Consider the following 27,454-nt stretch of genomic DNA (forward strand, 5'->3'; position numbering starts at 1 on the left):
TCTACATTGCTCAGAGGGCCACCTTAATTGGTGACCCGGACAACAGAATTTCCCTGATGATTGACTCAATCATCAAGAAACCTGCTTTGCTGTGAGGTCCCGCTGAATTTTAATTGACTATCCGGCAGCTTTTATGTGTTTATTAAGGTTCCCTGTGACGTTGCAGAAATTCCTTGAATGTTGAAAATGTGAAGGAGCTCCAAATCCTAGGGCGCTGAATTTTAATTGACTATCCGGCAGCTTTTATGTGTTTATTAAGGTTCCCTGTGACGTTGCAGAAATTCCTTGAATGTTGAAAATGTGAAGGAGCTCCAAATCCTAGGGCGCTGAATTTTAATTGACTATCCGGCAGCTTTTATGTGTTTATTAAGGTTCCCTGTGACGTTGCAGAAATTCCTTGAATGTTGAAAATGTGAAGGAGCTCCAAATCCTAGGGCGAGATTCAATTTTTGTACTGGCCTTCTGCTGTGCAATGTGATATTTTATACTATATTTTACGTTTTACTCTTATACACATTTATTTACTAAATATTATTGCAATATGTGCATTTTTTTTCTCCCTCTCGATCATTATGCCTCTAACTGAAATTCAGGCATCGAGCGCTGCACTTAAAACAACTTCTCAATGTCGATAAAATTTTGATCAGATTGTCAAATTTGTGGCCCGAAAATCCAACCCCTTATATTCCGCAAGTTGAGGGAAGCTTTTGCTTATCTGGTATTACAGCCAAAGCAACTAAATATTGTGCATTGGTAGCTCCCTCAGATTAGCAAACAATGTTGATCACCTTTCATTTAATTCGAAATCCTCATCAAGCGAAACCTTATTCGGTTGTTAAAGAGAGGTAAATAAAAGAAATAAAAGAGTTCAGTGTTTCAGAGTGCAGGTGAATTCAGTCATTATTGAAAGATATCTTTATGGGGGATACAAAGTACTGTTTTTCTCTGAAGGAGGAGGGAATTGGCGGTAGCCGAATTTTCGGATATAGGCTTGAAATCTATTTGGCAATCCCATTTACCGACATCAGTGCATTCGATCCTAAGTACTATCGACAAATAGTTGTCAGATCTGGTTGACGTCACTGAAAAAAATTTGAAGTTGAAAATTTTGATACCCAATATTGTAATTCTGTTAAACATGCGAACTTGCATGCAAGTAGCTCAGTTCCTCCTGATTTTCATGAAATGGTTGCTGTATTGTAAATTTCAGGTTCGTGAATCGAAAAATAAGAGTCATTAAAGTCGAAAATCGATCAATTATGCAAATCAATTTTGTTCAACTTCCCATGGACAATCACCCTCTGAAATCCGTTGATTTGTGTTCTCTCAGAGTCAGAACAACCCAAAATATGATGGTACCATAAAATTTTTGCAGAAAACTCTGGCAAATGTAAAAGGCTGACAATGTATCAAACCATTTGTTATGATTTAAACTGATATGCCCTGATTTGGATATGGTGGATCTGAACCAAAATGGGTTCATTAACCACCACTTGTTTGTAACCAATGAAGTTACAAAGTTGAAATTATTGTTAGATAGTGGTTCTGATGTAAGCCTCTTGCTGAGAAGTTATCGAGGCTGTCGGCCCCTTTCAAACTATGCTTTGATGGCAGCAAATGGTACCGGCATAAAAACTTCTAAATTATTTTATATTGATATTTAGTTTGAGAAGAAAATTCAATTTTACGTTCATTATTACTGTTTCTAAAGCCATAATATGTGAATATTTTTTTTGAAAAAATATGGACTTTTGGTAGATATTAAAATCAAATAATTGATCCATTAACTTCTTGTAAAATGCCAAGGTCAGCACTCGTTATCTTCAGTACAAAGTGTTTTAGGTAACAGTAAATATCTCATGAATTGTTAAATGAGTTTTCCGAAGTAACCAAAGTAAAGCCGTATCCAGTAAAAGTTAAGCACTATACAGTCCACCATATTGTCACAGTTGGACCTAGTGTTTATTGTAAAGTTAGGCGTTTCAGCCCTGCCAAAGACGAGTTTGCTTTTATGCTAGAGCACGGCATCTGCAAACAATCGAACAGCTCATGGGTAAGTGCACTTCATATGGTTCCCAAAAGTAACTGACTCAGGGTTCATAAAAAATTTTCAAAATGAAAAGTAAGGAGTTTTTAAGGAGTCGTGGCAAACTTCATAACTTACAAGTTTTACAGCAAAAAAAAAAAAAAAGGACGGGGCACATATGCAAATTTATTTTTAATTTGCAAACAAACTTTCCCTCTTCTCAAAAATATAGATGTAGAAGTTTTGATTTGTTACCCAGCATCATAAGAATTCATAAAATAATCAATCCACATACATGCTTTCTGTCGTCACCAAATTGTTCTAAAACATTCAAGTATTAGTCAAAAGTATAACTCATAACAGCATCACATAAATTATAAAAATTCTAAAAGTGATATTCATTCCCAATCCAATTATTCAAAATAAAAACCACAGCCGACAAAGATTTTTCTTACAAAATTATTTATATTTGCAGCAACTCTTCAGGGTTCATACAAAATTTTCAAATGATGAGCGGCACAGCTCCAGAGCATTTGGATCCGCTAAGTATTTGAAGATCACTAGAGTGGCTCTGTAGGGGACTCAATAGGGAGAATGTTAGTTCAGGTGCCCACAAAAAAGTGAAAAGTTTTACTCGTTTTTCGCGCACTGAGTAAGACGGCATTAAGAATATTTCATATTTTTTTATAAAGGGTGGTTGATGACGTAAGAATCATCCAACCCTTCCCCCCCTCCATGTCATCAAGTCAGCAAATCGAAAATCCCCCATCCATGCTGACGTAATACTTGAATGACCCCCAACATAAAGATACCCGAAAGTTATTTTCTGAAGGTTAAAAAAAGTGGGTTCAGCTATAGCGGCTGATTGGCTCGTCCTCCCCCCCCCCTCCTGTAAAACCAGGTGTGGCTCGGGCTGTCACTTTTAAAAGCCGGGTTTTACTAGCAGGTTTTCTATGCCGCGTGCAACGTGAATCACCCAGCGTGACACGCCGTCTATTCATCAATATGAAAAGCAGTACGACTGTTTTCCTATAGAGCGCAATACGGCTCACGACAGCGCTTTACATCGGGCGTGATTGGCAGACTGCTTCTAGTGAGTTAAGCGTCGTGTGCCGCGCGTTTCAGCGATCTTCCCTTCATTTTCGTGTTGTGTCTCTTCCCTTTAAACCGGAGCATGCAGCCGATAGAGTAGATGACGCCAGGGTCATATACTATATAGCCATCCTGAGCCGATGCGCCACGCTTGGAAGACGCAAATGCGTAACGCCATTATGTAACTCATTTCTGCCGACACGAAATGATCCAGTTAGGTTCATGCGGCACAAAAAGCCTACTCCTAGGAAAACCTGGCTTGAGGGATGAACGCTCGTTCCGGGATCCCAGGAGAGATAAACCCATTTTCTCTCTCATGGAATCTCTTGTGTGTGGATAGAGCCTGTTCCTATTTTTTTTTTTTTTTTTTTGCCTTTTTATTTACGGCAACCAATCTGCGAAACAGATTCGCTTTCCCCACTTGACTTCAGTTTTTAGCATTTTAAGGCGCAGCGGCGAAAAAAAAAGCTTGTCATCGTCCCTTACTAGAAATTTTTTTTCCTTTCTTCTTTTTTAGTAGCGAGTTGTAATGTGAATAAAACACGTCAAAAAAACTGCGGAAAGCAGTGACATTTTGCGGTTTCTCGGAATTTTCATAGTGAGATATTGGCTGTAAGCAAATGGGAAGGAGGGATAAAATAGGGACAGTAGGAGAGAATTGCGGTAAAAAAAAAAGACGATTGCGGCAAAAGTAGGAAAATAGTAGGAAAAATAGGAAAGCTGCGAGGTCTGCACTCAGTATACTGCGTAATATAGGAGGTTCGAGACATCGTTTCGCCGCATAAGTAAAAACTGAAAAAAAACTTTCTCACCACTGGGCATGGGGGAATTTTCGGCTACTGGTTCAGTGGAGTGATGTCGCTCTACGGACCATCGATTTCCAACGCTGACCAGTTTGCGACATAAGCAGGAAAACACGTCAAAACTAGCGATTCGGTAAAAAATCGTATTTTTAGAGGCAAAAGCGTATAATCGTATTAATTTACTAAATACGACAAAATCGTAACGGTTGGCAGGTATGCACAACCATTGGATGTTCCAATCCCATCCCCTGCTTTCACATTTCCTATTATAAAGGGAGAGAGCGTTTTTTTTCTCTTTTCTTCCTCTTTATATTCGGGGGAAGCTTCCTCTTATTTTTCTAGGCAATGCTATTCATCACCGTGGGGAATGCCTATTCTAAAGCAAAAAGTAAGGAGTTATAAGGGCCCTTCCAGAGGGAAATGAAAAGTTAGGAGTTTTTAAGGAGTTTGTAAGGATGTGCGAACCCTGTGACTGGAGGCCAACTGGCGGCTACAGAGCTTTGAACACTAGGACACGCCCTGATAAATATCCTTTACCAAATTTACAAGATTTTACTCAAAATTTATCAGGTTGTAAAATTTTCAGCAAAGTGGATGTGGTATGAGCTTTCAATCAAATACCTATAGATGAGTAAGACATTTATTTGTGCCTAAAGTATTACGAACAGATGTTTTTCTTTCTGTTTATAATTTAGCGCATGCTGATACAAGATCCACATTAAAGCAAATAATGAGTAAATATGTTTGCCTTGTATTAGGAAAAACGTGGCTGAATGGTGAAGGACTTGTATGGACTTGTCAAAAGGCTCAAGTCCACAGGCATACTGTTCCACCATTAGAGCACATACCAGTGCGGAATGGTAGATTTCGTTTGTTTCGACACATTCATTTAGATTTAATAGGTTCTCTACAGACCATTTTAAATTTTTGATATTGTCTGACATTAATTTAGTGGTTCTCAACTTTTTTTAGCTTACCCTTTTTACTGAGCCTCACCGTGGGCTACCTTACACACATGCACCTCGTCCATATTCCTCTGCGGAACTTCTAATTGGTATATGTTAGAATGTTCGTGTATGAATTGTGAAGTTTTGTTTTTGTGTAATGCTTGTTACACACAAACAAAACTTCACGTCCTTATTGTGGGCTGGAGTTCTGTGAACTTCCTTCTTTCGGGGGTTCTATGCGTGGCCGTCTCACTATCATGGGTCCCCGGACAAAATGAAATTCTGGGGGCCCCTTTTACGTAATCGAAACAGCTTACATATTTACACTCAAAAATCATAGTACCATATATGTGACCATGAAAGGCATGTGACTCATGAGCACCCCAAGCCATGCCCACATAGGTTTAGATGGCTCCTGCTTCATGGACAGCTCGGCTGGACTCTGAAAGTTTAGTCACTTTTTTCCCCCCAACATATTTCACTTGAAAACTTGATTTCTTCACATCTGTGGGCCCCCTTCACCACTTGTCATGACCCCTTTTTTATCTGATTTTCACTCGTGCTCCCCTTAGAATCCCATTTCAGGATTTGCCAACCCTGAAACTCCCGAGGGGGAGTGATGTGGCAACAGGCATGAACTCATGCAAATCGGTAGTGCTGACGTAATACCGATATCACGTTTCTTAATGCATAAATACCTAACAAATATTGTAACTCACTGCTTTCCCTTTTGAGATAACAGGTTCTCATAGTTAATTTTGTTCGATAAATATGAAGTTTCTCTTGAGATTCTTCACTGCTAAGAGGGCCACCATACATTGCATGCATGAATCACAGAAAAAATTCAAAAATCAAATTAATTTTAGAAAAATAAAAATCTTGAAAATAAGTCATATCTTTTTTTTGAGCAGATGCCACAGATAAAAGTTGGGCGCAAAAAAATTAATCGAACAACAGTGATTTCACGTAACATGGTAAGAATCAGGTGACGTCACTTTCTTTTTCAATACAGTAGCTGGAAAATTGGTCATCTAACACTGACAGCCTTCTTCCCTTCTTGTTCACTGAAAGATATCGTTATGTTAGACATGGGAATTAACAATATAGTCACGATCAAAATCATTAAATTGGGATATCGATGTGGGACCTTACACACATCAGTGGTTCATTATAAATCAATATGTCGCGCAGCTCTAGTGGTTAAATATCTTTTCTGCTGACGACGACAACCATCGGTGTGAAAATGCATAGTAAGTTTCCTTATTTTTCATGTACATTCGAAAGTGACACGTTTGTGACAGTACTGTGTAAATTATTCAATAGCATATTCCCAGAACCTATGCCTAACACATGAACTGGTTCGCCGTTCATGACTACCTTTATACGGATCATCTAAATGATGTGAAAAAAATATGTAGTTACTAATGTGGCATCAGAATCCAGTTTTCCTGATTGTATGCCTAGTGAAAGCAAGGTATAATTTTGCTGCGCAGCGCTCACTTTATTTTCACTTGAGCTCCTGAACGTTTTCTCTAAATGATTCTTGTTCTATTCGATATATTGTCTGCATCTGTTCTTCACGAGGCTGGTCTTCTTTCAAAAGTAACACTTTATGGAGTTTTTTCCCGACGTTGCTTGATTCAAGCTTCATCATTCTTCCGGTGAGTATACTGCACTGATCCATGTGTTGCTGCTTTCTTTGGTATTCAGCTATGACCTTTTACTGGACAACAGTGAACATAAACGGCACATGTTTTCAATGCGGTGATCTTCAGATCGAAGCTCCTTGGCAGGCTACCGAGTACAATGGCAGTACTCCATTTAACCGATAAGGATTCATCGCCAAGGTCCCATATCTTAAGTAAACGTTCTTGCATGCATTTCTTATTTTTCATGTACATTCGAAAGTGACACGTTTGTGACAGTACTGTAAATTTTTCAATAGCGTATTCCCAGAACCTATGCCTAGCGCATGAACTGTTTTGCCGTTCAACGACAATCTTTATACAAATCATCTAAATGTAAAAAAAAAGGATCTAGTTACTTACGTGGCAACAGAATCCAGTTTTCCTGATTGTATGCCTAGTGAAAGCACGGTATCCTTTATGCTGTGCTGGGGAACATTTGCCTTCTACCTTCAAGGAACAAATTACTCTCATCCAGGGTGTCCACCACGTGTCAAAAGCAAAATTTCTTGACTTTTTGGGGAATTTAAGGTGAAATTTTTTTGTTCAACATAATGAACCATGGTGGACAGTTTTTTCATATCAGTGGTTCCCAAACTGCAAGTCGCGATCACCAACGGGTGTCACACAAGCCCCCCCCCCCACATAAATAGATATAGGTTATTTTTCTACTGGAGGGGGATGAATGTACCCGTTCTTTTGCTTCTTTTTAACAAATAATTTCTTTTTCAATGAATGGGGGGGGGGACAATAGGGAGATCACCCACCCCCCACATCCCCCCACGCCCCCAAGGAACTTTGCAAGACCGCCTAAACCCTTGGCATAGGCGGAGATTGACTTGCAAGTCTGGGAGGGGGCATGATGTAAATTCATATATACATTAGATCAGTCGACTCCACCGTTGACACTGGGGGTGCCCCCCACATCTCCACCCACGATCCTTGGTAATTCATGAATATGCAATGTTTAATCCATCCCTGCATACCCCTTTTGGGGATCGTATATAAAGATGTCTGGCAAACCTAGACTCTTCCCCCGACACCATAATGTTTTTGTTGTATTAGAGATCCTTTGGAACCTATGACAAAACTTTCAGAAAGAAGCTCTGCAGGGCGTTCGCAGATGGTGAAAACACACCCTGTGGATGCAAAACTACTAATGACCATTTTAAGCCATGTGCACAAGAGATGGGCGTGTTGCGTATCAAAGCACTGTGACGCATAGCAATAGTGGGTTCAAAACAGCCTAGAACATCGTTGAGATGTGTGAGTGACAAGCAGTTTGTTTCATCAGTTCAACCATGGGCGGTTTGCAGTTAGAAACGATGCACATAGCCAGATAGTAATGTGCATCAAGCCAAAACGGTGTCTAAATAGAATGTGTGTGTGTGCACGAATAAGGCAATTACTTTACCGATTGCATTACAGAGCACAGACAAAACATATGAGCAAAGGTAAAATAAAAATTAGAGAAAACTTTGCTCACAGGAAAGAAAACCATCGCGAGGGCGCACACATACTGCAAGGCCTATTTTCCAATTCCGACAGTCAATGACCCATACACTCGTGCAGGGAAGCACAGTAGGGGCTGACAGGGCTCCAGCTCGGGCCTCCCCAAGACAATTCTTGATTATTATTTTTTACACGATAGTGGGGCCCACTATACAGGGGCTCGTGAAAAAACTGGCCTGTGTGCGCAGAGAATCTCAACTAAGGGGCCCCTGCTGCAGGATGTGGGAGGGGGCATTGGACCAACCGAGGGTCCATTCGGAGGATGGATTTCACATATTCCTATTCAAGTATTTCGAAGTCTGATATTTGACGACGATCATGGACCCTATTAGGGATTAATCTTCTCGAACTCTTGTACAATCACATATGCTTACTGCACAATTTGTCGTTTGCTATAGCTAGTTGGTAAAGATTGGAACAAAAAAAGGATAAATGACATAATTGCAAAAACACAACTTTCTTCCTTCACTAAAAAAATAAATTAGTGCCCTTTCTCATAGCTAGCACAAGAGATAGGGCTATAGCCTTGAGGCTTGGGACACAATTACCATCATTGTTTTTTTCCTGCTATAAATTCAGAGCCCCCCCCCCCCCGCGAAAACTCTAGATTTGCGGACCTGCCAAAAATCCCAGCCTAGGAGCCCTGCTCCATGATGCGAGGGATCATACCCTTCTCCTTTCTCATATGGAAACCAATAATGTTTCCAACAGGTCTTTAGTCCACTGCTTGAGGAAAATATTTCTGATCTTAAAAGGTCCCAACAAACAAAGAAAAAGTTGTTCTGTTTGTTCATCCAGCTAAAAATAGCTTTTTCCCCTACCCATAATAATACCCATTCTCTTTGCCAATATAAACATTCATGGATAATGTCTTTTTTTCGTTTATCCATCCCCACTCTCACAAAAAAAGCTTGGAAAAAAGAAACGGAGAAAGAATAAAAAATACTGAATGCCCCAGAAAAATAGTGATTCAGAAAAAAAAAACTAGACAAAAAATCTGTGACCTTCGCCTAAATTTTATGACTTTGACCGTGACCTTTTCTCATTCCATGACTTTTCTATGGTGGTAGACATCAGGTGAACCTTGTAGGCGAGGGTGCTCTTCTTGTGATATTCCTTAAGGGCAAGCTACATGTCTTTCGCAGATTTTCTATCACTGATGTAGATGAGCTGATCATCTTCTATACTTAGTCTGATATATGATTGTGCTTGGCTGTTGGCTTCATCCCATAGATCAAGGGCTCTTTGATTTGCTTCACCTGGATTTGGCCTGTCGCTTTCATTGAACCTTCATTGTCGCTTTCATCAGTAGAATTTTCACTTCATATTTCCAGTTCTAATAATTGAGATTATTCAGCTTGACTAATACCCTTGATGTTGGTTATTATTGTTGCAAAGATTCCTGATGTACACGACGAAACGAATGGAAACTAAACTTCCATCAAGATACCACTACTGCCATCCCAGCACACACAAAAAAAAAACATGTTGAAACGCGAATGTCTCTGGACCCATAACCTGTGGGCGGGCAGAGAGTGGAAGAAAAAACAGACAACGACAAGAAAGAACACAAAGTTAAGTACAAAAATTTTCTGACTGGTGGAAATTTGGTTAATTTTCTTATTTGTTGCCATAATGTTAAAAATATATTCTTAAATATAACTTGTGATTTCAATAAAATTTTTTGAGTGTTTTACTTTATCAATAAAAAAATACCAAATAACAATGTTGAAATAATTGCATTGTATCAGAAGGGAAAACGAAATTGTAGCACTACAAATCTCTTGGCATTGCCCGTTGGCTTGTCTCAAGAGCAATTAAACAGTTTAAGGAGCCAAGTGATAGAGGTTACCATCCAGGTTTTTTATGTAAAAGAACCCGGGTTTTTTGGCCAAAACGGGAAAAATTGAATTTCCTTTTTCCACAACCTCAAAATATCTAACTTAAACATATATGTATATACTTTGTGCGTACATGGTATATTATGTCTAAACATACATTTTTGGAGCATGTTAAACGATGTATTTGATTAATAAAATTGACCATACAATAAGGGAATAATTGTTCACACACACACCCACTTCTGCGTAATTGAATTCAAACATTGAGTTGCATTCAGAACTGTTGCAAGTACATTGGTTTTAAAATAAAGGAATTTGGATAAAGAAAATTCTGAGAAATCAGGATGGCGCCCGAAGTTTTTTCTCCAAATTTTTCAAACCCAGTAGAAAATGTGTCCAAAAGTGTCTTGATCTGTCGAAAATATTACCCTTAGCTATTTAACCACAACCAATAAGTGAGCTCTACTGTCAAAATGAGCACTTCTTGTTTATGCATCCTGCTTGTAATCCCTTGCTGAGGCTCAATCACCGAGTTGTCACTTGGTTTATCCTTTGAATTCTTCAATTAAGTGTGCAGTCTTGCGGGGTGAACTTGATAAATTTTCCAAGTTTATTTCTCACCATCCTATTTTTATTGAAATCATTCGTTTCTATACACAAACGGTCTTTGAGCATGTTGTGTATAACAATATCAGGAGATAGCAGTTCCTTGAAACAAAGCAGTGAGCCATGATCTAGTTAAGAGGAGGACATAGTCATTTTGAGGATTCATTACTCTGGAGATGTTTTTCACTTGTCCAAATTAGGCATTTTTGGACATTTAAAACGTAAAAATACTGAATAACTTTAATTATCAGTAAGTAAAAATGACAATAACATTGTTGTATATCAATATCACAAGTACCAGTCTAATTAGCCCTCATGTGCAGAAAATGACAGTGATGCGATTATATAGATTTATTGTAATATATAAACATAAATTTATAAAAATCCTATATAAAGGTTATATAGGATTTTATGGTGACTTTTAGGCATATGGCAATGCTGTTAAGCAGGTTTTTTTTTAAATGGGAGCCATAAAAATAGTCTGTTCCTCTTTCTCATACTTTTTCATAGTGACGACTTAACCGAAATTAGCAACGAGTAAACAAGGGTTTAATAACATTGTGGTCTATGAGAGATGGAAGGATCTGAAGAAAAATGACGACTTAACAAGGTTTTACTGTATTTTAATACGTGAATCTATGCATACATAAAAAAAAGATAGTCAGAAGAATTATAAAAACGTGTGTGTGTGTGTGATTCCAAAAAATTAATTTATCATATTTTTCCTCCTAAAAAAATAATTTAAAAAAGCACTTCAAAATATAAACATTTCAAACACTGCACTACGCAGAAATTTTTGAAATAAATTTAAATATACATAAACCAACCACAAAATAAAATGTTTACATGAAAGTAACACATTTGTTTCAAAAACAATTTTTCCCAAAAAAACCTGGGTTTTTAAAGGCTAAAAAACCTAGCCTATGGGGGAAAATAGCTATCTACCAGGGGGAGAAAATTTGACAACCATCCAGGTTGGTAAAGAAAAAGAACCATCAACAAAACTAAGACCTGCCAGCTCATAAAAAAGTGTCAATGAGAAACATCATCAGTGAAACTGGCAATAACCGAGAATTTGCGCATTTGATAGTATAGCAAGAACTGGGACTGACAGCTTACTAATTCTGAAAAAGTCAACAACTTACTGATGAAAATAAACAAGTACAGCTAAAAAGATGTCATGCTTGACACATCTGTTTACAAGCTGCTATGTTGGGCAGCTGGTAACTGATGGGGGAGCATGTTTTTCACAGATGAAAATATCTTCACAATAAAACAAGAGCACTTGTCAAAATGACAAACACTGGTCTTCAGGAATTCCAGGATCATTAGTCCAGGGTTCAATGACATAAAAATCATGAATCATTACGGTTTGGGAGAGAATTTGTTCCAATGGAGAGGCACTTCACGTTTTTACAGGAAAATGGGTCAAAATCAATAAACATGTTTACCAGAAAGACATTTTGCAAGTTTTTGTGCTTCCAGGGTATCAAAAGCATTTTCGAGAAGGCATTTGGGCATTCCAATAAGATTCAGTGCCAGCACACAAAGCAAAAGATATCCAGCAGTGGTGCAAAGCTCATTTTCTTGACTTCATCGCACCTGCTGAATGGCCACCATATTCCTGGTATTAACCCAATGAATCGCAGCATGTGGTCAACTTTGAAAAATAGGGCTTGCCTAAGAGTTACAAAAGTTTGGCATTGCTCAAAAAAGCTCGGAAAAAGGATATAATTTCTAACCAAGAGGTGTGGCACAAAGCTTAAAATTTTATGAGCCGTTTGATACTTTGTATCACAACCAAAGGCAGCTACTTTGAATTCAAATGAATGTGGTTGTTGACAAATGTATATAATTATGTTACAAATTTTCAATTGATATTAATCAGATTTGATATAAAAATTGCCTGGAAAAATGTTTACAATTATCTTCTGCCGCCCTGCTGCAATTATATGAGCCCCAGAACAGTGGAAGAATATAATCATTTCTCATGGGGTTGTGTGTTTTTAAAAATTTAAATTAAAATTTTTTCAAAATGAATGTGAAATGAAGTAAAATATATGCATAAACAAACAAGATTTTTTTTTGACAGGGTTGAAGCCACAATGTCTATACAACAAATGTTTAAGATAAGCATCTCTAGTTCTGTAGTATTTTTGTAATAGCAGTTACTTTGACTGTTCTGGTGATTCTTGGGTAAAGATAAAAATTCTAATAATGTGAGCATTATAGATTTTTTCTTTTCTCCTCGGAAAATACTGAAAATATGCTTGATATTTTTGAAGAACTAATTTTAGTTCACTTTGGATGAATTTCACTGAAATATTTCAATGCACTTAGTTTGTTAAATAAATACATAAACACATTAATTTAACAATAGCTGAACATGCATTTAACAGCCTTTTATTTTTTCCATATAAAACTTCAATGAAGAATAAGTGCAGAATATTGATAAAATCATTATTTTATTTTGAATTATTCAAAAGTAAAATAACAAATCTGTAAAATTTGATTTGATATGTTTCTATGCTCTCACCTTTGAAGTATAGCTGGAGGATTAGGTTGTCTAGTAGTACCTGTTGAGTTTGCATTATTACTAGAAGTATAGACATGCCAGCCATGATTGCTGAGACCAGGACGATAAGCTGACCTTTGCCTCCGATGCATGCGATTTGGAAAGTTATACTGAGCATCCCCATGGCGAACTAGCAGTGGATGAGATGGTAACACAGCACGAGGTGCCGGAGGAATAGATGATGCTAGAAACAATAAATAACGTGTAAAAAACTAAACCCAGTCAATTTATGATTTGTAACATAATTTAGACAATTCAAATCTGCACTAATTTTGATAATAGTCACAACCTGGAATAGTTTATTGCATATAATACTTGATTCATTAAGTATTAGCATGCAAATGAGAAGTATCTGTGGGTTTGGTTTTTTTTGATGGAAACAAATGTATGCCATACCTGAACTGTCATTTCCATTGTTAGTTTCATCAGAAACCATAGGCACTTGGTAAGTCCTAACATTATCAGCTCCTCCAAATACAACCGAAGATCCACCTAAGAATACAATTCTGCATAAATGATAGCCTGGCATCATTCCCCAATCGATTTCAAAAACATTTTAAGTGCAGAAAGTATCACAGAGGTGGATATTAACTTAATAAAATGAAATCTTGCCAGAACGATACCTGATACAAAAAATCTCTCAACTGAATTTTTAATTTGTTAGAATAGCCTTTATTCTAATACCAAACTTCTCTGAAAATAAATTAACTATATTCTCATCACCCTAACTCTCTCTGTAATGATATTTTTCAAAAAGAGCAAAATATTTTTCATGACATTTTCTTAGGTTCTTCTGCATTAACTTCTATCCACTTTCAGACAATAAAGTTTTTCACAGCCTATTTAATGCTTTATCAAATTTCTGTAATAACTGCTCCCTACAAAGGTGACGTTCAACAATGAAGAGAGCAGCAGTATTCAAACTATAACAAAACCTTCTAATTAGAACAGGGCACAGTAGTCAAGGTAGATAAGATATGTGCCTAAAGAACCAACAGTGTGTTTAGAGAAGTCAACTTTCATACCCGCGATCCGTCCTTGTCAGAAAATTTCCTGGCACTGGGGTACAGCAGAAATGACGAAAACATAACAGGAAAGGACTGCTGATACAAGGAGTCCTACACCAAGAGGTTAATTCACCAACTTCTCAGCAAGTATAAAAAAAGGCAAAATGCCAAATTCTGCTATTATTTCTATGTTAAAAGATGTAGCCTAATGTAGCCTTAGGCTACATCTTTTAACATGGGAAAAAGAGAAGAAAACATTGTTTAGGACAGTTTTTTTTGAGCAAAATATCATGCTTGGTTCCTAAGGAATTCAATAACATTTAAAAAAAAAAAGAATTAAACTAAATATTTTTCTATTTGTCAAGCCCTGAAACATAATTTATATATTTATCTCTCGTTTCATCCCTTCTAAAGTCTTCCACAATGAATGCCTTTCTATTCCCAATACAATATAATTGTAGTAGTATATATAATAAAAAGTAGCAATGACAAAATATGTCTCCGCCTTAAGTCTTATGTTAGCAATGACAAGTGTAGGTTATTTTATAAAGCTTATTTCTCAATGGCACAAATTTCCTTATTCCCCCCCCCCCACTTTGCACCAGCTAGAACTATGAAAATTTATTAAACTCCTGTAAAATTTCATGTCATTAAGAGGGTAAATATTGAAAAAACACTTTATTTTTATTGCTACAGTACTCAATGTGTAGAGGGCATAAATTTTTACCTTGAAAAATGAAATTTTATAAAATATCAAATAAAATAACTCTTGAAAGTGATTTTCTGATGTGATAGAACCGAAATTCCAAACTAGAAAGCATTTCACTAACAACAAAAGTAATGTAGCATACGAGACTACTTCAAAATGATAAAATCTCTCAACAATATCTTCACTAAGAAAACATTTTCATATTGAGATTTCACTAATTTTATGGATAAATTAAATCAATATTTCTAGAAAAAATGATGAAATGAGCAAGGAAGGAGTGTTGGGGGGGGGAGAGAGAGAAGAAGAGATATAAGCTAGAGATACAATGTGGGATTCTTTGGATTGCCTGAACAAAAGAAGTGATGAAAATTTCTTTTTTCCTTCAAAAAACAGGAATATAATGAGACAAATAGGTTTGGAACACGGGCTTAGCCAGAAATTATGTGTGTTCAGGAAGGACCAATTTCATTTCGAGGGAACCAAATTGATAGAACAGATTTGGCCATCTTTTTCCTTTTTTTCGGCCATTTTCTCACATTATAGGGGGACCAGAATCCCTAGTACCTCCTCGCTATGCCCTTGGTTTGAAAGACCGATTTAACGCCATCATGTGACTATATCATTGCAATTCATTTTGAAAATATAAATACAAAAGGAAAAAACATTCTGCGCAGTTTAGATTTGAAAAAACTAATTCTAGATTGAAACCGCCTTCTGATATTGATAAAAAAATCAGCTGAAAAAATTTGAATAGAATTTTTAGAAACTTCACAGAAGACACACGTGAAGTTAATTTAAAAATACTTTCATGATTATTTAGCTAGTGCACACAAACTGAATGGTTTTTTTTTTTACGAGGTTGAACAGGATGTTTCATAAATGACAATATAAATCTTTTGGCTGCTAATGCTCAATTCAAATGAACAGCATGGAAATTGGCCTTCATACTCATACATGTTTGGTTTACACTTCCAATAAAAATACAAAAAATTTTTTTTATAAACTTGTTACCACAGTTTATATCATTCACTACAGGAGTGTAAGGCTGCACACATACTCGGGAGGTCAGCAGAGAGTGCGACTACAAAAGAGGAAATGCATCAGACAGAGGTGCCCTCACATACTGACGAGGTGGAAAAGAGCAAAAATGATCGACCTCAGGGGTTTTGAAGGAAGCCTTTGAGTGGGAAACATGACATCCCGCCAACTAGTAACTCTACCAGCCTGTTCATGCCAAATGAATCAATTTGGAAATATTGGAGGCTTCCAATAAACGTGTTAATCCTCAAAACCATACAAGTCCTGATATATGTTTTAATGACTTCTTGTATCAAACCGGTTTCGAATATTATTGCATACTATGTATAAAGATTGAAATAATTATACTTCAATCAAGATATAGACACTGAATGAATATACATGCCTATAATCTGTAGAATATAACGGACGATCTCTTTCTTCAAAAAATCATTTGCAGGAGTAGGAAGAACTGGAAAGAATAAAAATGAAAAACTAAAGGAGAGGAGAAATTCAAACTTGCCAGTGGACATGTATTTTACTACAGAGGAACAGATAATAGAAGAACCAATGGAGTAGGATTTCTCATTCATAAAAAGAAGAAAAACCACATAGTTGAGTTAGACAGTACACCCGATAGAGTTGCAAAGTTGGTTACATAAAAATCAAGCAGATACCGGATACAGATTATACAAGTCTATGCACCAACAACAAGCTATTCTGAGGAAGAAGTAGAAGACTGATGAAGAATTAGTCGAGCTGCATAGTTAAGGAAACCATATCAAAATAGTAATGGGTGACTTCAATGCCAGAATTGGAGAGATAAGAAATGGTGAAAGCTCAATTGGCAGCCATGGTTACAGTGCACAAAACGACAGAGGAAACAGACTCATCGAATTTGTAGAGAGCAAACCGTTATGCATCGTGAATTCATTTTTTAAGAAGAAACCCTAATGAAAGTGGACCTGGAACAACAAGTGAGATCGACTACATTTTATCTAATAAGCATATGATCCAAGACTACAGTATTCTCAAATTTAATACAGGAAATGATTGACTGATGAGATGTAGAATAAGGCTTAACACTAGAATGGAAAGAGCGAAACTTATCAAAAATACAAAAACTCATTGATATGGTAATGATTCAAGAACATCAATATACATTCCAGTTACAGCTAAAGAAATGATTTGATTTGCTATATAACACCACTGAGGACGGACAAGATGTCACTACAATGAATAAAACTTGAACCACTACCCAGGGTTGGTAAAAAAATTGTTTTTTTGGTTTAAACCAGTTTGTTTTAAATAGTATTAACATTAAAAACAATAAAATTTCTGAAAAATCATTCAAACTTCTAATTAATTAATTAAAATAAAATGTTTACTAATTTAATTAACACTGTTCCCATATTAATCAATCAATAAATATTTCTTACATTTTAACAAAAACCAACTTTTGCAATTTAATTATTTTTTGCTTAATTCAATAATTACTGTGTTTGAAAATTCTTTAAATGTTATTAATAATATAATATAATAGTTATAATACCCGGAGTTGCCCGGGTTTTCTACAATGAGACTGTTTGAATTACGTGATATCTCCCTCTTTCTTTGAGGGACATGCAAACCAATATCGCGACTTCCTGCGCGACTTCATAAAATAAAATCTAGATTTAAAGAAACATAGAAACGAATATTTTTTCCCCTTTTTAAGGGACACTAGGTATTTCGATCCCCTTCCCAAATTCAAGTTGCCTGTTTCTGCTTCCAAAAATGCTTGATTAAAGCTGTGGAATTTTTTCGATATGCTTTACAGACCCATAATTGATTTTAAAACAACCTAAACTATTTCAATTTATGCAGTTGAATATCAAAAGACAATACGGAGAACTTAATTTTCATGCTTGAGAAGATATAAAAAGTTGAAATTAATGTTATTGCCTGGATGTCGTGGTGGTCGAGTGCCGCTGTGGTGGTCGAGTGCCGCTGTGGTGGTCGAGTGGTTATAGTGACGGACTCGCGATGCGAGGATCCGGGTTCGAACCCCACAGTGGTGGTCGGCTGAAGTTGGTTTTCTGTGGTTCCCAACTTCAAGGCGAAAATGCGAGCCGATCTCCCCGTTAAAAAGTCTCGCCACAGAGAGCAACAGTCCCACAACGATATATCATTCAATCATAACACTTCACTCATAGTTAGAAAAACTGGTGGCAGATGGCAGCACTACACATAACAAGCATTACAGAGAAACAAAAAACTTCACGTCAGGTTTCACTATATGTACACGCACATTCCCGCATGTACCGATTCGTTGGGGGTTCCGCGGGAGGATGTGGGCGGGGTGCATGTGTGGTGTAGCAGTAGTAGGTAGGGCCTCCAAAAAATAGCTTGGGGATCCATGATGTTCTTAAGGCAGCCACCTCGTTGGGCAATTTGCCTGTTGTGGCGTTGTATTTGTATTTGTTTTGTATATTGGATATCCAACTGAAAAAAGTATAGGTCCGAATAATTACTTCATATTAAATCTCCTCGGCTTCATATCTCTAAGTGAATTCAATATTTCAAAAACTGAGAATTCAATAAAATTGTAAAAATTATTGATGTGACAGAAAACACCAAATTTTTGCATTTCTACAGTAAAATAGACAATTTTAGCACTGATTTCTATGAGGATCACCCTTTTCCTGACCCTCAAAGCAATGCTGATTATGACGTCTATTCAAAACGCTTCATTACTGGGAGTATTAAAAATGTGGCCAACCATTATAAAGGCATGAACTATTAAACATATACTAACAGGATTAGAGAAGTGACAAACCATTGTAAAGGCATAAACCAAATCTGAAACGCATTGCTAGGGAACCACGGAAACCAAAATAAACATTCCGAAAGTGATCGCTGAGGCCCAAAAACCATTGTTACCCTGCTCTGACAAAATTTTAAAGCAGCCTATTGTTCAAGTCGGGTCCCATTTAGTATATATGAAAAATTTGGCGACGATCGATCTAAAATTGTAGATTTGTATAGAGAACATACACACACAGAAAATCAATTTTATATATATATAGATGTTTTTTTTTCCAGTTACCTTCAGTATACTTAATTAAGAAGCTATTTTGCAAAAACTAATAAAAATTAGGTGATTTTAATGTATTTAATGAAGCATAAAAAATGCAGATTAATTAGCAATGATTTACGATATACAGGGTGATTATAACTAAGGTTCTGATTTCAAAACACTGTAAAAAAAGAACGATTATCAGAATGACTTGAAAATTGACATGAACATTCCTGAAAAATTCAATTTTAATTGGTAAAGGGGAAAAAATACTTAAAAATATAAAATTAATGACATCATCCAACATGTTGGAAATTTGCTTGCAGAATGGAAACGATAGCCAGCCATGGCAAAATAAAAACTTAATTATAGCATTGTACGATTTCATAATTCACTGGAACATCATAAAAAACGAAGTAATTGAACAAATAACTACAACTTACTTAAGAAATGTTAAATATGTTGTCCACCGTGTGTTCTGGCTATGAGGTTGAAAGCACAAAAATTCTTGTTCAACAATAGAATCGGAGTACGCCATGGTCATAATGTGGATGTGCTTGCAATTCAGCTTTATTAAACCAAACGTGCCCCCCCCCACGTTAATATTCCTGAGGAACTTCTAACATATAGGGAATGTGCTGGAGATTGCAATTCACCAAAGTTGGAAATCTGACCATTGTTTATAACATTTTGAAGTACCCCCCACAGCCAGAAGTTGCAAGGGTTAAGGTGCATCCTGTCAAAATAGATCTTCAGCAGCTGCTTTGCTGGTATTGCAATGTGCATCTTGATAGAAGTTCTATCCACACACTGATGCTGTGGAAGTGCCGAAATGATGTGGTTGCACAAAATAGATTATACTGCTGGCCAAGTACAGCATCATCTACTTGCACATTTTGCACTTTTTTCCCCTTTTGCGAAAGAAACTTCCATTGCTTCAAGGAATATCCATGCAAATTTTCAAGTCATTCCGACCAGTACTTATTGTATAGTTTTGGAATCAAAACTCAAATTATAATCACCCTGTATATAGCTGATTATTTTTCATAAATCTGTTACTACTATACAGCAGAACCTTGATTAACTGGGCTTAAAAGTGAAAGTATGAAAAAAAACAACTATTGAATATTAAGACTGGGAGATATACAGTAGATGATGTGCTACTTCTTACGGGGGAAAAAAAAAAAAAAAAAAAAAAAAAAAAATTATATATATATATATTTTTTTTTTTGGCCACTTTTATGACACTTTTTGAAAAAAAACCACTTATAAAATCGTATGTCATTTAAAGATATACCACCAGAATGTAGCCCGAGGATATAAAATGTGGTAAAAATGAAACATTTTGGCTAATAATGAACCAATATGATATTTTTCAAGGAAAAAAATGATATTTTTTTCTTCAATTTTGTGAAAAACCAAACTGGTTTTTTTTTAAAAAGAACCACATGGTTAAAACCAAACAACCCTGCCATTACCCTAAAAGTAGTAACAAAAGAAGTCCCGGGAGAAAAAAAAAATCAAACTGGTGAAGGAAGAAACAACGAAACTGATGAAAGACTGGAGAAAATTTCAGATTAAGAAGAATGACCCTAAATCAAAAGTGGAATATGCGGAACTTTGCAAGACAGTACGAAAGTGAATTATAGAAGATGTCAGAAAGTTTAATTGCGATATTGTAAAGAAAGCATTAGAAGATAATAGGAGCTTAAAATCAGCAAAACGAAAACTGTTGGGTGAAAGGAAATTTTTGCACTGAAAAGGAAAGATGGAAATGAAATCATTAGTATTGTTGAGAAATTTTATAACACTCTATACAAACATGAAGAACAGGATCGGGACAGAGGAAAGGGAGCAGAAAGAAAAGAAAATGAAGCAGAATTTGTACAAGTAGCACCTGTGCTGAAAGATGAAATCTACAAGTCCATAGGATGTATGAAAAAAAGGAAATGCCCAGGTGAAGATGGGATATTTCAATAGACATTATTAAAGAAGCAGGAGAAGAATTTGCCAGTATGCTAGCTGCCTTGTTTACAAATTGTCTCACAAAATCGGATGTGTCGGAAGATTGGAATAACGCAATGATGGTTCTTTACAAAAAGGGCGAAAAAGATGATATCAAGAACTATCGACCAATCAGTCTCTTATCAGTAATTTATAAAATCTTCACTAAAGTGCTGACATATAGGCTTGAATCCAAATTGGACGAAGCTCAACCAAAAGAACAAGCAGGATTTCGAAGTGGATTCAGTACAATGGATCACATCCAAACAATCAGGGAACTTATAGAGCGACACATGACTTTGAGAAAGCGTTTTACTCAGTCTTCACATTTGCTGTTGTTAAAGCTCTAGATGTAATTGGGGTAGAGAAGACTTACATCAACATCAAAAATAAAAGAAAAAGCAACTGCAACGATTCGTTTGAATAAAGGAAAAGCAATTTTGCATTGCATATGTATTCACTACTAAAGTTGAAAAGTTACAGAAATTCATAATCCTAGGTTAATTAACACAAAATACTGCCAAAATGTATTAATCAAGATCCTTGTCTATTACTCGGAAAAAACACTGCATCAGGATATTCATATGAAAGAAAAAATCCACTTGCAACATAAAGTATCAACAAGTATCTTGTTTAAGCCCCTGTTCAATTCAGGACTCCCCAATTAAGACACCACTGGTTACAAATAGCGAACAAAGTTTTGACTTCTTTCGATTTTCATCTTAAAAAATCTTTGTGACACACATTTTTCTGTACCTGCAAGTTTCACAAAGCTTATGTTCAACTGTTTATCAATGCAAACATGAATAGTTGAAGCCAAGGAAGTCCTTGTGCACATGAAAAAAAAAGACACTTGATAATTTTTTCCTCAAGGTCAAGTTCGCATCTATCTACTTTGAGATTACACTTTGACTTGAATTTCTTGCCAAAGGCTGCTGAGTAAAATTTACAAAATATGCTTTAGCAGCACCAAAAGTTATGATTAAAATAAAACTAAAATATAAGAATGGGAAAATTAAAAAATACCTGAGGATGGAAAAACTTCTTCAAACTGAAATACCAAACTATCATCGCCTCTATCTTGTATTCGGAAAAAAGCATTCTCTAATTCCTGAAAATCTCCACCCACATCAAAGTGGGAACTCTGAAAAATATTGAATAGACAAAAAAAATAAATAAATAAAGAAAATATAGACAAATTTATAACTATTAAAAAATGTTCAAAAGGAAACTATTCAAGTTTTAAACTTGACACTCTGACATAATAGAGTGCTATTTTTCCCCATTGGATTGCATCAAGGTCTACTTCAGCATTAAGATACAAATTTCAGACACCCTAAATGCTGATTTTATAGCAAAGTTTGCTCTTGGTGTAATATTTGTTCTGTACACTTCACAACCAATCTTGTCATATCATACATAATTTATTTGTCTCCAGTCATGAAGATAAAAGTAAACAAGTTAAAGTTTACATTTGAATTACAAAATTTACAATATTTAAAAGAAAATAAAGAGAGAAAAAATTATATTTCAATATACACAATAAAACAGTAATTATATTATCTGATGAACAGATTTCGCTAAAAATGTTATTTTGATTAAAATTGACAAAATTTAAACATGGGATCTATGATTCAGAGAGATTAAAATTATTTGTTTCATTCATGAGGGGAAAGACCACATTCCCCAAATAATTTTTGGCTATTTTCTTTAACCCTTACACAGCAACATTCAAGAGATATCTTGCCTAGCTTGATGCCTTGTATTTCTGAAATTATACGAGATTAGATCCTAAACACCCTCTAATTTCAGCAATAATGAGCCCAAACACATTTGTAAATTAAACTTCATTTCTGAGCAAGTTGTTTTTTATTATCACCCTTATTTGCCAGATCAACTGCCAATGGGCAGAGTTAGATTCTGTTGAAAGTTAATAACAGAAAGAGACAGTCTTTCACCTTCCCTTTGTTGTATTATAGGGTGATGCACACAGAGTAAAACAAAGATAATTAAAAGAAACAAAAGAAAAATGACTTATTCTTGATGAATGGAGCACTTATCACCTGCACAAAATCTGAGCAAAAATATATTCTTGAAAAAATATGACATTTTTCAGATGGTTAAATTATGTCCATGGTGGCGGTGATAATGAAGATCAGTGAAATTTCACATATTGCTTACAGGGTTGGGGAGTTCACTGAATTTCCCAGTTCCAAAAAATGAAATTTTAACAAGGTATTTTTGTAATTTCAAAGGCCTGAAAACCCTGGAAAAAAACATGGTTTTTTTACAAAAATCACAGGTACCACTATACAGTGAAATACAATATTTTCAAGTAATCACCTTAATTTCCAAAAAAAAAAAAACTATGAATTATTTTGGGAAAAAAATTATAATTTCTTTTCAGTGTCAAGGATGTGGCACATACATTTTTCAAGGAGGGTTAAAAATGAACTTTTTATTTTTTTAGTGACTTTTCAAGGACCGTTTGAACCCAGACAAAGGATGCTGAGCTCTGCAAATGAGCCCAGCACAAGGTCCTCAGCTGCTGCAAAAGACTCAATTTAGTTACATCACCTCAGATTATATTTAAAAGTTGAACGATACCATTATTTGAGATCAGACCAATCTAGGGATCTCCTGACCCTAGCTTAGAGACACAAGTGATTGTTAGCTTTCTCTAAACTTGCCACTCATTTTCATATTTAACCAATTTTTTTATTTAAATATTGAAAGTTGGTAACTCAAAATATCATCGGAAGAAATTCCTTGTGCTTTACCCAAAAGGTTGATCATGCAGCCCCTGTCCCCCGTATGTTAAAACATTAGGATTAAGAACTTTTATTCAACTATTTCTGTTGTTAATATGGTCTAAGGACGCCAGTATCAGCTGGCTAAGAATAATTCCAGGTTGTGATTCTTTTTTCTTTTGCAATTTGGTAAATATATGGAATAGTTCACTTTCTGTAATAAAAATTTATTACAGCAAATATGAATAATTCTTCTACAATGAATCCATCAGGCAGCCATTTTTAGATTAACACTTCAACACTTTTTTTGAGGTTTTTTGGTTTATTTATTTTCAATTTTGGGTTCTTTTTATATGGAAATAACCAAAATCCTTATTTGTTACACTTTTTCTTCCAACTATCACTTTAAAATTTTTTTTTGCTGTAATCACATTTCCATTCAAATCAAATGTGAATAACTAGATGCCATTCATTTCCAATTCAACAAAATAAAGCCCATTCATTGTAGGAGATAAACTTCCCATAAAAAATATATACTTTCTTTTTACCACCTTGTTAGGTAATCAGGCTTTTAAATTTTTATGCATAATACAATGCCAGCACTTTTTCACAAAGCATGGAATGCCTGCTACTTTTATACAACTGTCAGATATAGGCTTCCATCTCAATATTTTTTCTACAACTAACCCTTATTTATGATCTTGGAATTTTGTATTCAGCTGCACCTGAAAGTAGCCAAACTTATTTTCAAGTCAATGGCTAAAAACTACATACATGCCAGTTGAAAATAGTGAAGCAGTATGAATGAACAAAAAACAATGGTTTTAACGAAGAACAATCTGCCTTAATTGAAATATTGAACAAACAATATATACTTCATCATCATCATCATCCTCTTCCTCTTCATCATCATCAACTCTTTCTTCTCTACCAACATCATCTTCACAGCGACTGTGACAAGACTCAGGATTGCTTTCAGAATCACTACTTTCAGGCTGTTCACCTATTTCAGAACAGAAATTTCAATTATATTCAATTTTTGAAATAGATTAAAAAAAACTTGCAACTTAGCTGTCATCAATGTAACATGTGACTGATTTACTTTCCACAGCACTGCAATAACGAACCTATTGCCACTGAAATTTACTACGATCTAGTTGAGTCTAAAATCTATCTCTTCAGAGAAAGACATACTTCCACCCTTGTTTTTAGCATGGAGGGGAATTATAGCAAGGGTATATTGAGGAAGCTCTATCGATGATCACCTCAGGTTTGATGAGTAAAGTAAGTAACTTGACAAATCTTTTGGATCAAACCCGCAAACCTGATACTAGCCTTCATAGATAAGCCGCCACTCGCACGCTCCTCTAATTATAGTAACTGGTAGGTGTCTCAAGTGTTTTTTTTATTCATCCCATATCATTTTGCATCTAATGCAACAATCTGCAAAGGTAATTCAATCCAATGCTATGTCTTAACTCAACTTGCTCTGCTCTTGGAAAAAATGAAATTTTTTTGAAAAGTGATCAACAAAATTCACAACCTTATGTCCTCTATCTTAAGTTTGAGTATTTAAAAATTAGGTATAACTGGCTTGTAATGGCTGGTACACATTGGGATGTCTGATAAACACTTGTGTGTGACTACTACTTGACAGTACAAGAAGTTAGAAATTCTATAGAGCAACATGGACTAATGATTTTATACACGTTGGATTGAGTTTGCCAAGGGTATACGTGACCTCAACATATTTATTTTGTCAGAATGGTAAATGTTTCGTGTTCTACAGATGCGCTCTGCCACCTGTCTTCTATAATATGTAATATCAAGTGCCCGAATTTTCATGTTATGCGAATATCAGATTCTGGATGTAAGATTACACAGAGGAGTAAACTTATGTTCTCATGCTAAAAATCAGCGCTTTCCAGTTTACATTCATTAAACATGGCTGTCTCAAACAGAACACGATACTTGAACATTAAATTGCATGTAATTATTTTCTAACTCAGTAAAAATCAGTTTGAAACAGTTATATTAAAAACTTTCATTTTTAATATAACTGCTTCATATTATCAAAAGCACATCATATTTTGTTCTGGCCTACTCATAAGTAGATACAGGCTCTTTAAACAAGAGGAGGGAAGAAATCAGTGATAGCCCCTCTCAGCTTTCCCATCTATGCCTCCAACACTTTTTCATTAAAAAAAAAATGGAGATGATTGTGCCTCTGTATCTGTCCATGGACCAAGTTTGGAATTTCTTCAATTTTTTTTTCCAGCACACAATGAAACATCCATTTTCTGTGAAGTGAAGGTGGTCATTATAACAAACCTTGACAATAGCATGTTTCTTGTGCCTTTTTTCAATTAAGAAAAGCGATGTTATTTATAATGACTTAATATTTTAACATCAACTTTTGCTAAAATAAACTCTATATTCAATGATCAAGCATGGAAAGTCATTTTCAAAAGAAGATACAGTCGGATACCGTTATAGCGAAAATCTCGTTTTAATGAACACTTCTAATCCTCCAGATAATTTTATACAGGAACATTGATAAAACTTGGAATTCCTTTATAATGAAATTTTGTTAGAATGAAGTGATTTCTTTGGTCTCTTGGAGCTCATTATAACAAGATTCGATTTTTCACAAATTTTGAATAGCATATTGTAGAATAAATAAATATATATATATGTATCAAGTATATAAACTTGCCAGCACAAAATGAAATGGGTTCTTCAACATTTCTTCCATGCCTATCTAAAAGCTCATTCATTATTCCTTCAAGCTCAGAATCAATCTGGAAGAGCGAAAGAAATAAAAGAAAAAACTTCAAAAATATTTTTTTAGATTGAGTTTTATTTCCATCAAAATATAAGAAAATGTACAACTACTGTTCATTTGATACCAAACATTAAAGAGCAAAAAATTTCACAATTATTTCTGTCATACTACATTGGAATAGATAAAACACCATGGGACCAACATTTTTGTCCACCAACAGGGAGGGTCAGGCAATTAAAAATTGCTTTTCGTTCTAGAAGTTGGCAAAAAAAAAAGCTGACTTTCACCACATGATCTATTACTTTTTCTCTTGTGGGCTTCTGTCATTGCTATGCCGAGTCTGGTTTGAATGGAAAATGGTAGCAGTGATACAAAATCCTGCCAATTATGAAGTACACTCTGTCGTATTTATTCTCAAATATGCGTGCCCAATATTCATAAAGAAATTGTTTCCATTTATGTTTATGAATCCAAGCATCATAAATGGCACTATATGCATTCCCTAATTGCTAAGAAATTCAAATCCTTAATTTCAGTAAAAAGATATAAAACTTTACCTCTAATACATAGTCAATTTTTTAGGAAAGAAGGCATTCTTTTAAGCATTGTGTATCGACAGTATCATAATTAGTTCTGAACCCTATATATTGCCAAGTCTTTCAACGCCTTTGATGGCTTTTCAAAACAAAGGAAGGGGTGTTCAACTGCTTCACTACAACATTTGGGCTCACAGAGAATGTCATAGATGTCATTCTGTATACAGAATCACCTTTCATCTTGTTTAAGTAAAGAAAAAATATTAAAAATGAAGGAAAAAAAAATCTGAAAACATATATACCGAGCCCTGTTTTAACGAATGCCATTATAGCGAAAATCTTGTAACAAAAACCTTTCTAATCCCAAAATAAGTTTTCATAGGAACAATGTAATGTGAATTCCGATACCATATAAAATGAAAAATCCATTATAATGAAAGCAAAAAGATATTTCTATAAATCGACAAAAGAGTATGCAACGTTCAAAATAGATCCCATAAA

The 27,454-nt window shown here is 35.4% G+C and overlaps 1 protein-coding gene across 9 annotated transcripts in view; it reads right to left on the reverse strand.

Moving 5' to 3' along the window:
• The window catches only part of HUWE1 (HECT, UBA and WWE domain containing E3 ubiquitin protein ligase 1), a 564,154-nt gene that overhangs the window by 228,001 nt on the left and 308,699 nt on the right, over nucleotides 1-27,454 (reverse strand). For 8 of the 9 annotated variants that reach the window (XM_089233267.1, XM_089233273.1, XM_089233270.1 and 5 more), the window contains exons 51-55: nucleotides 26,349-26,433; nucleotides 24,508-24,635; nucleotides 21,909-22,026; nucleotides 13,484-13,579; nucleotides 13,049-13,271 (exon numbers count right to left, since the gene is read on the reverse strand). In XM_089233267.1, coding sequence (XP_089089393.1) covers nucleotides 13,049-13,271; nucleotides 13,484-13,579; nucleotides 21,909-22,026; nucleotides 24,508-24,635; nucleotides 26,349-26,433 — 650 coding nt within the window. The remainder of the gene's footprint in view (nucleotides 1-13,048; nucleotides 13,272-13,483; nucleotides 13,580-21,908; nucleotides 22,027-24,507; nucleotides 24,636-26,348; nucleotides 26,434-27,454) is intronic. The other variant, XM_089233272.1, reaches the window with a different exon arrangement.

The sequence above is a fragment of the Pholcus phalangioides genome, unplaced genomic scaffold (assembly GCF_987345545.1).
Source record: "Pholcus phalangioides strain wild (caught in Gottingen) unplaced genomic scaffold, Ppha-v1.0 ptg000007l_1, whole genome shotgun sequence".
NCBI classification, from domain to species: Eukaryota; Metazoa; Arthropoda; class Arachnida; order Araneae; family Pholcidae; genus Pholcus; species Pholcus phalangioides.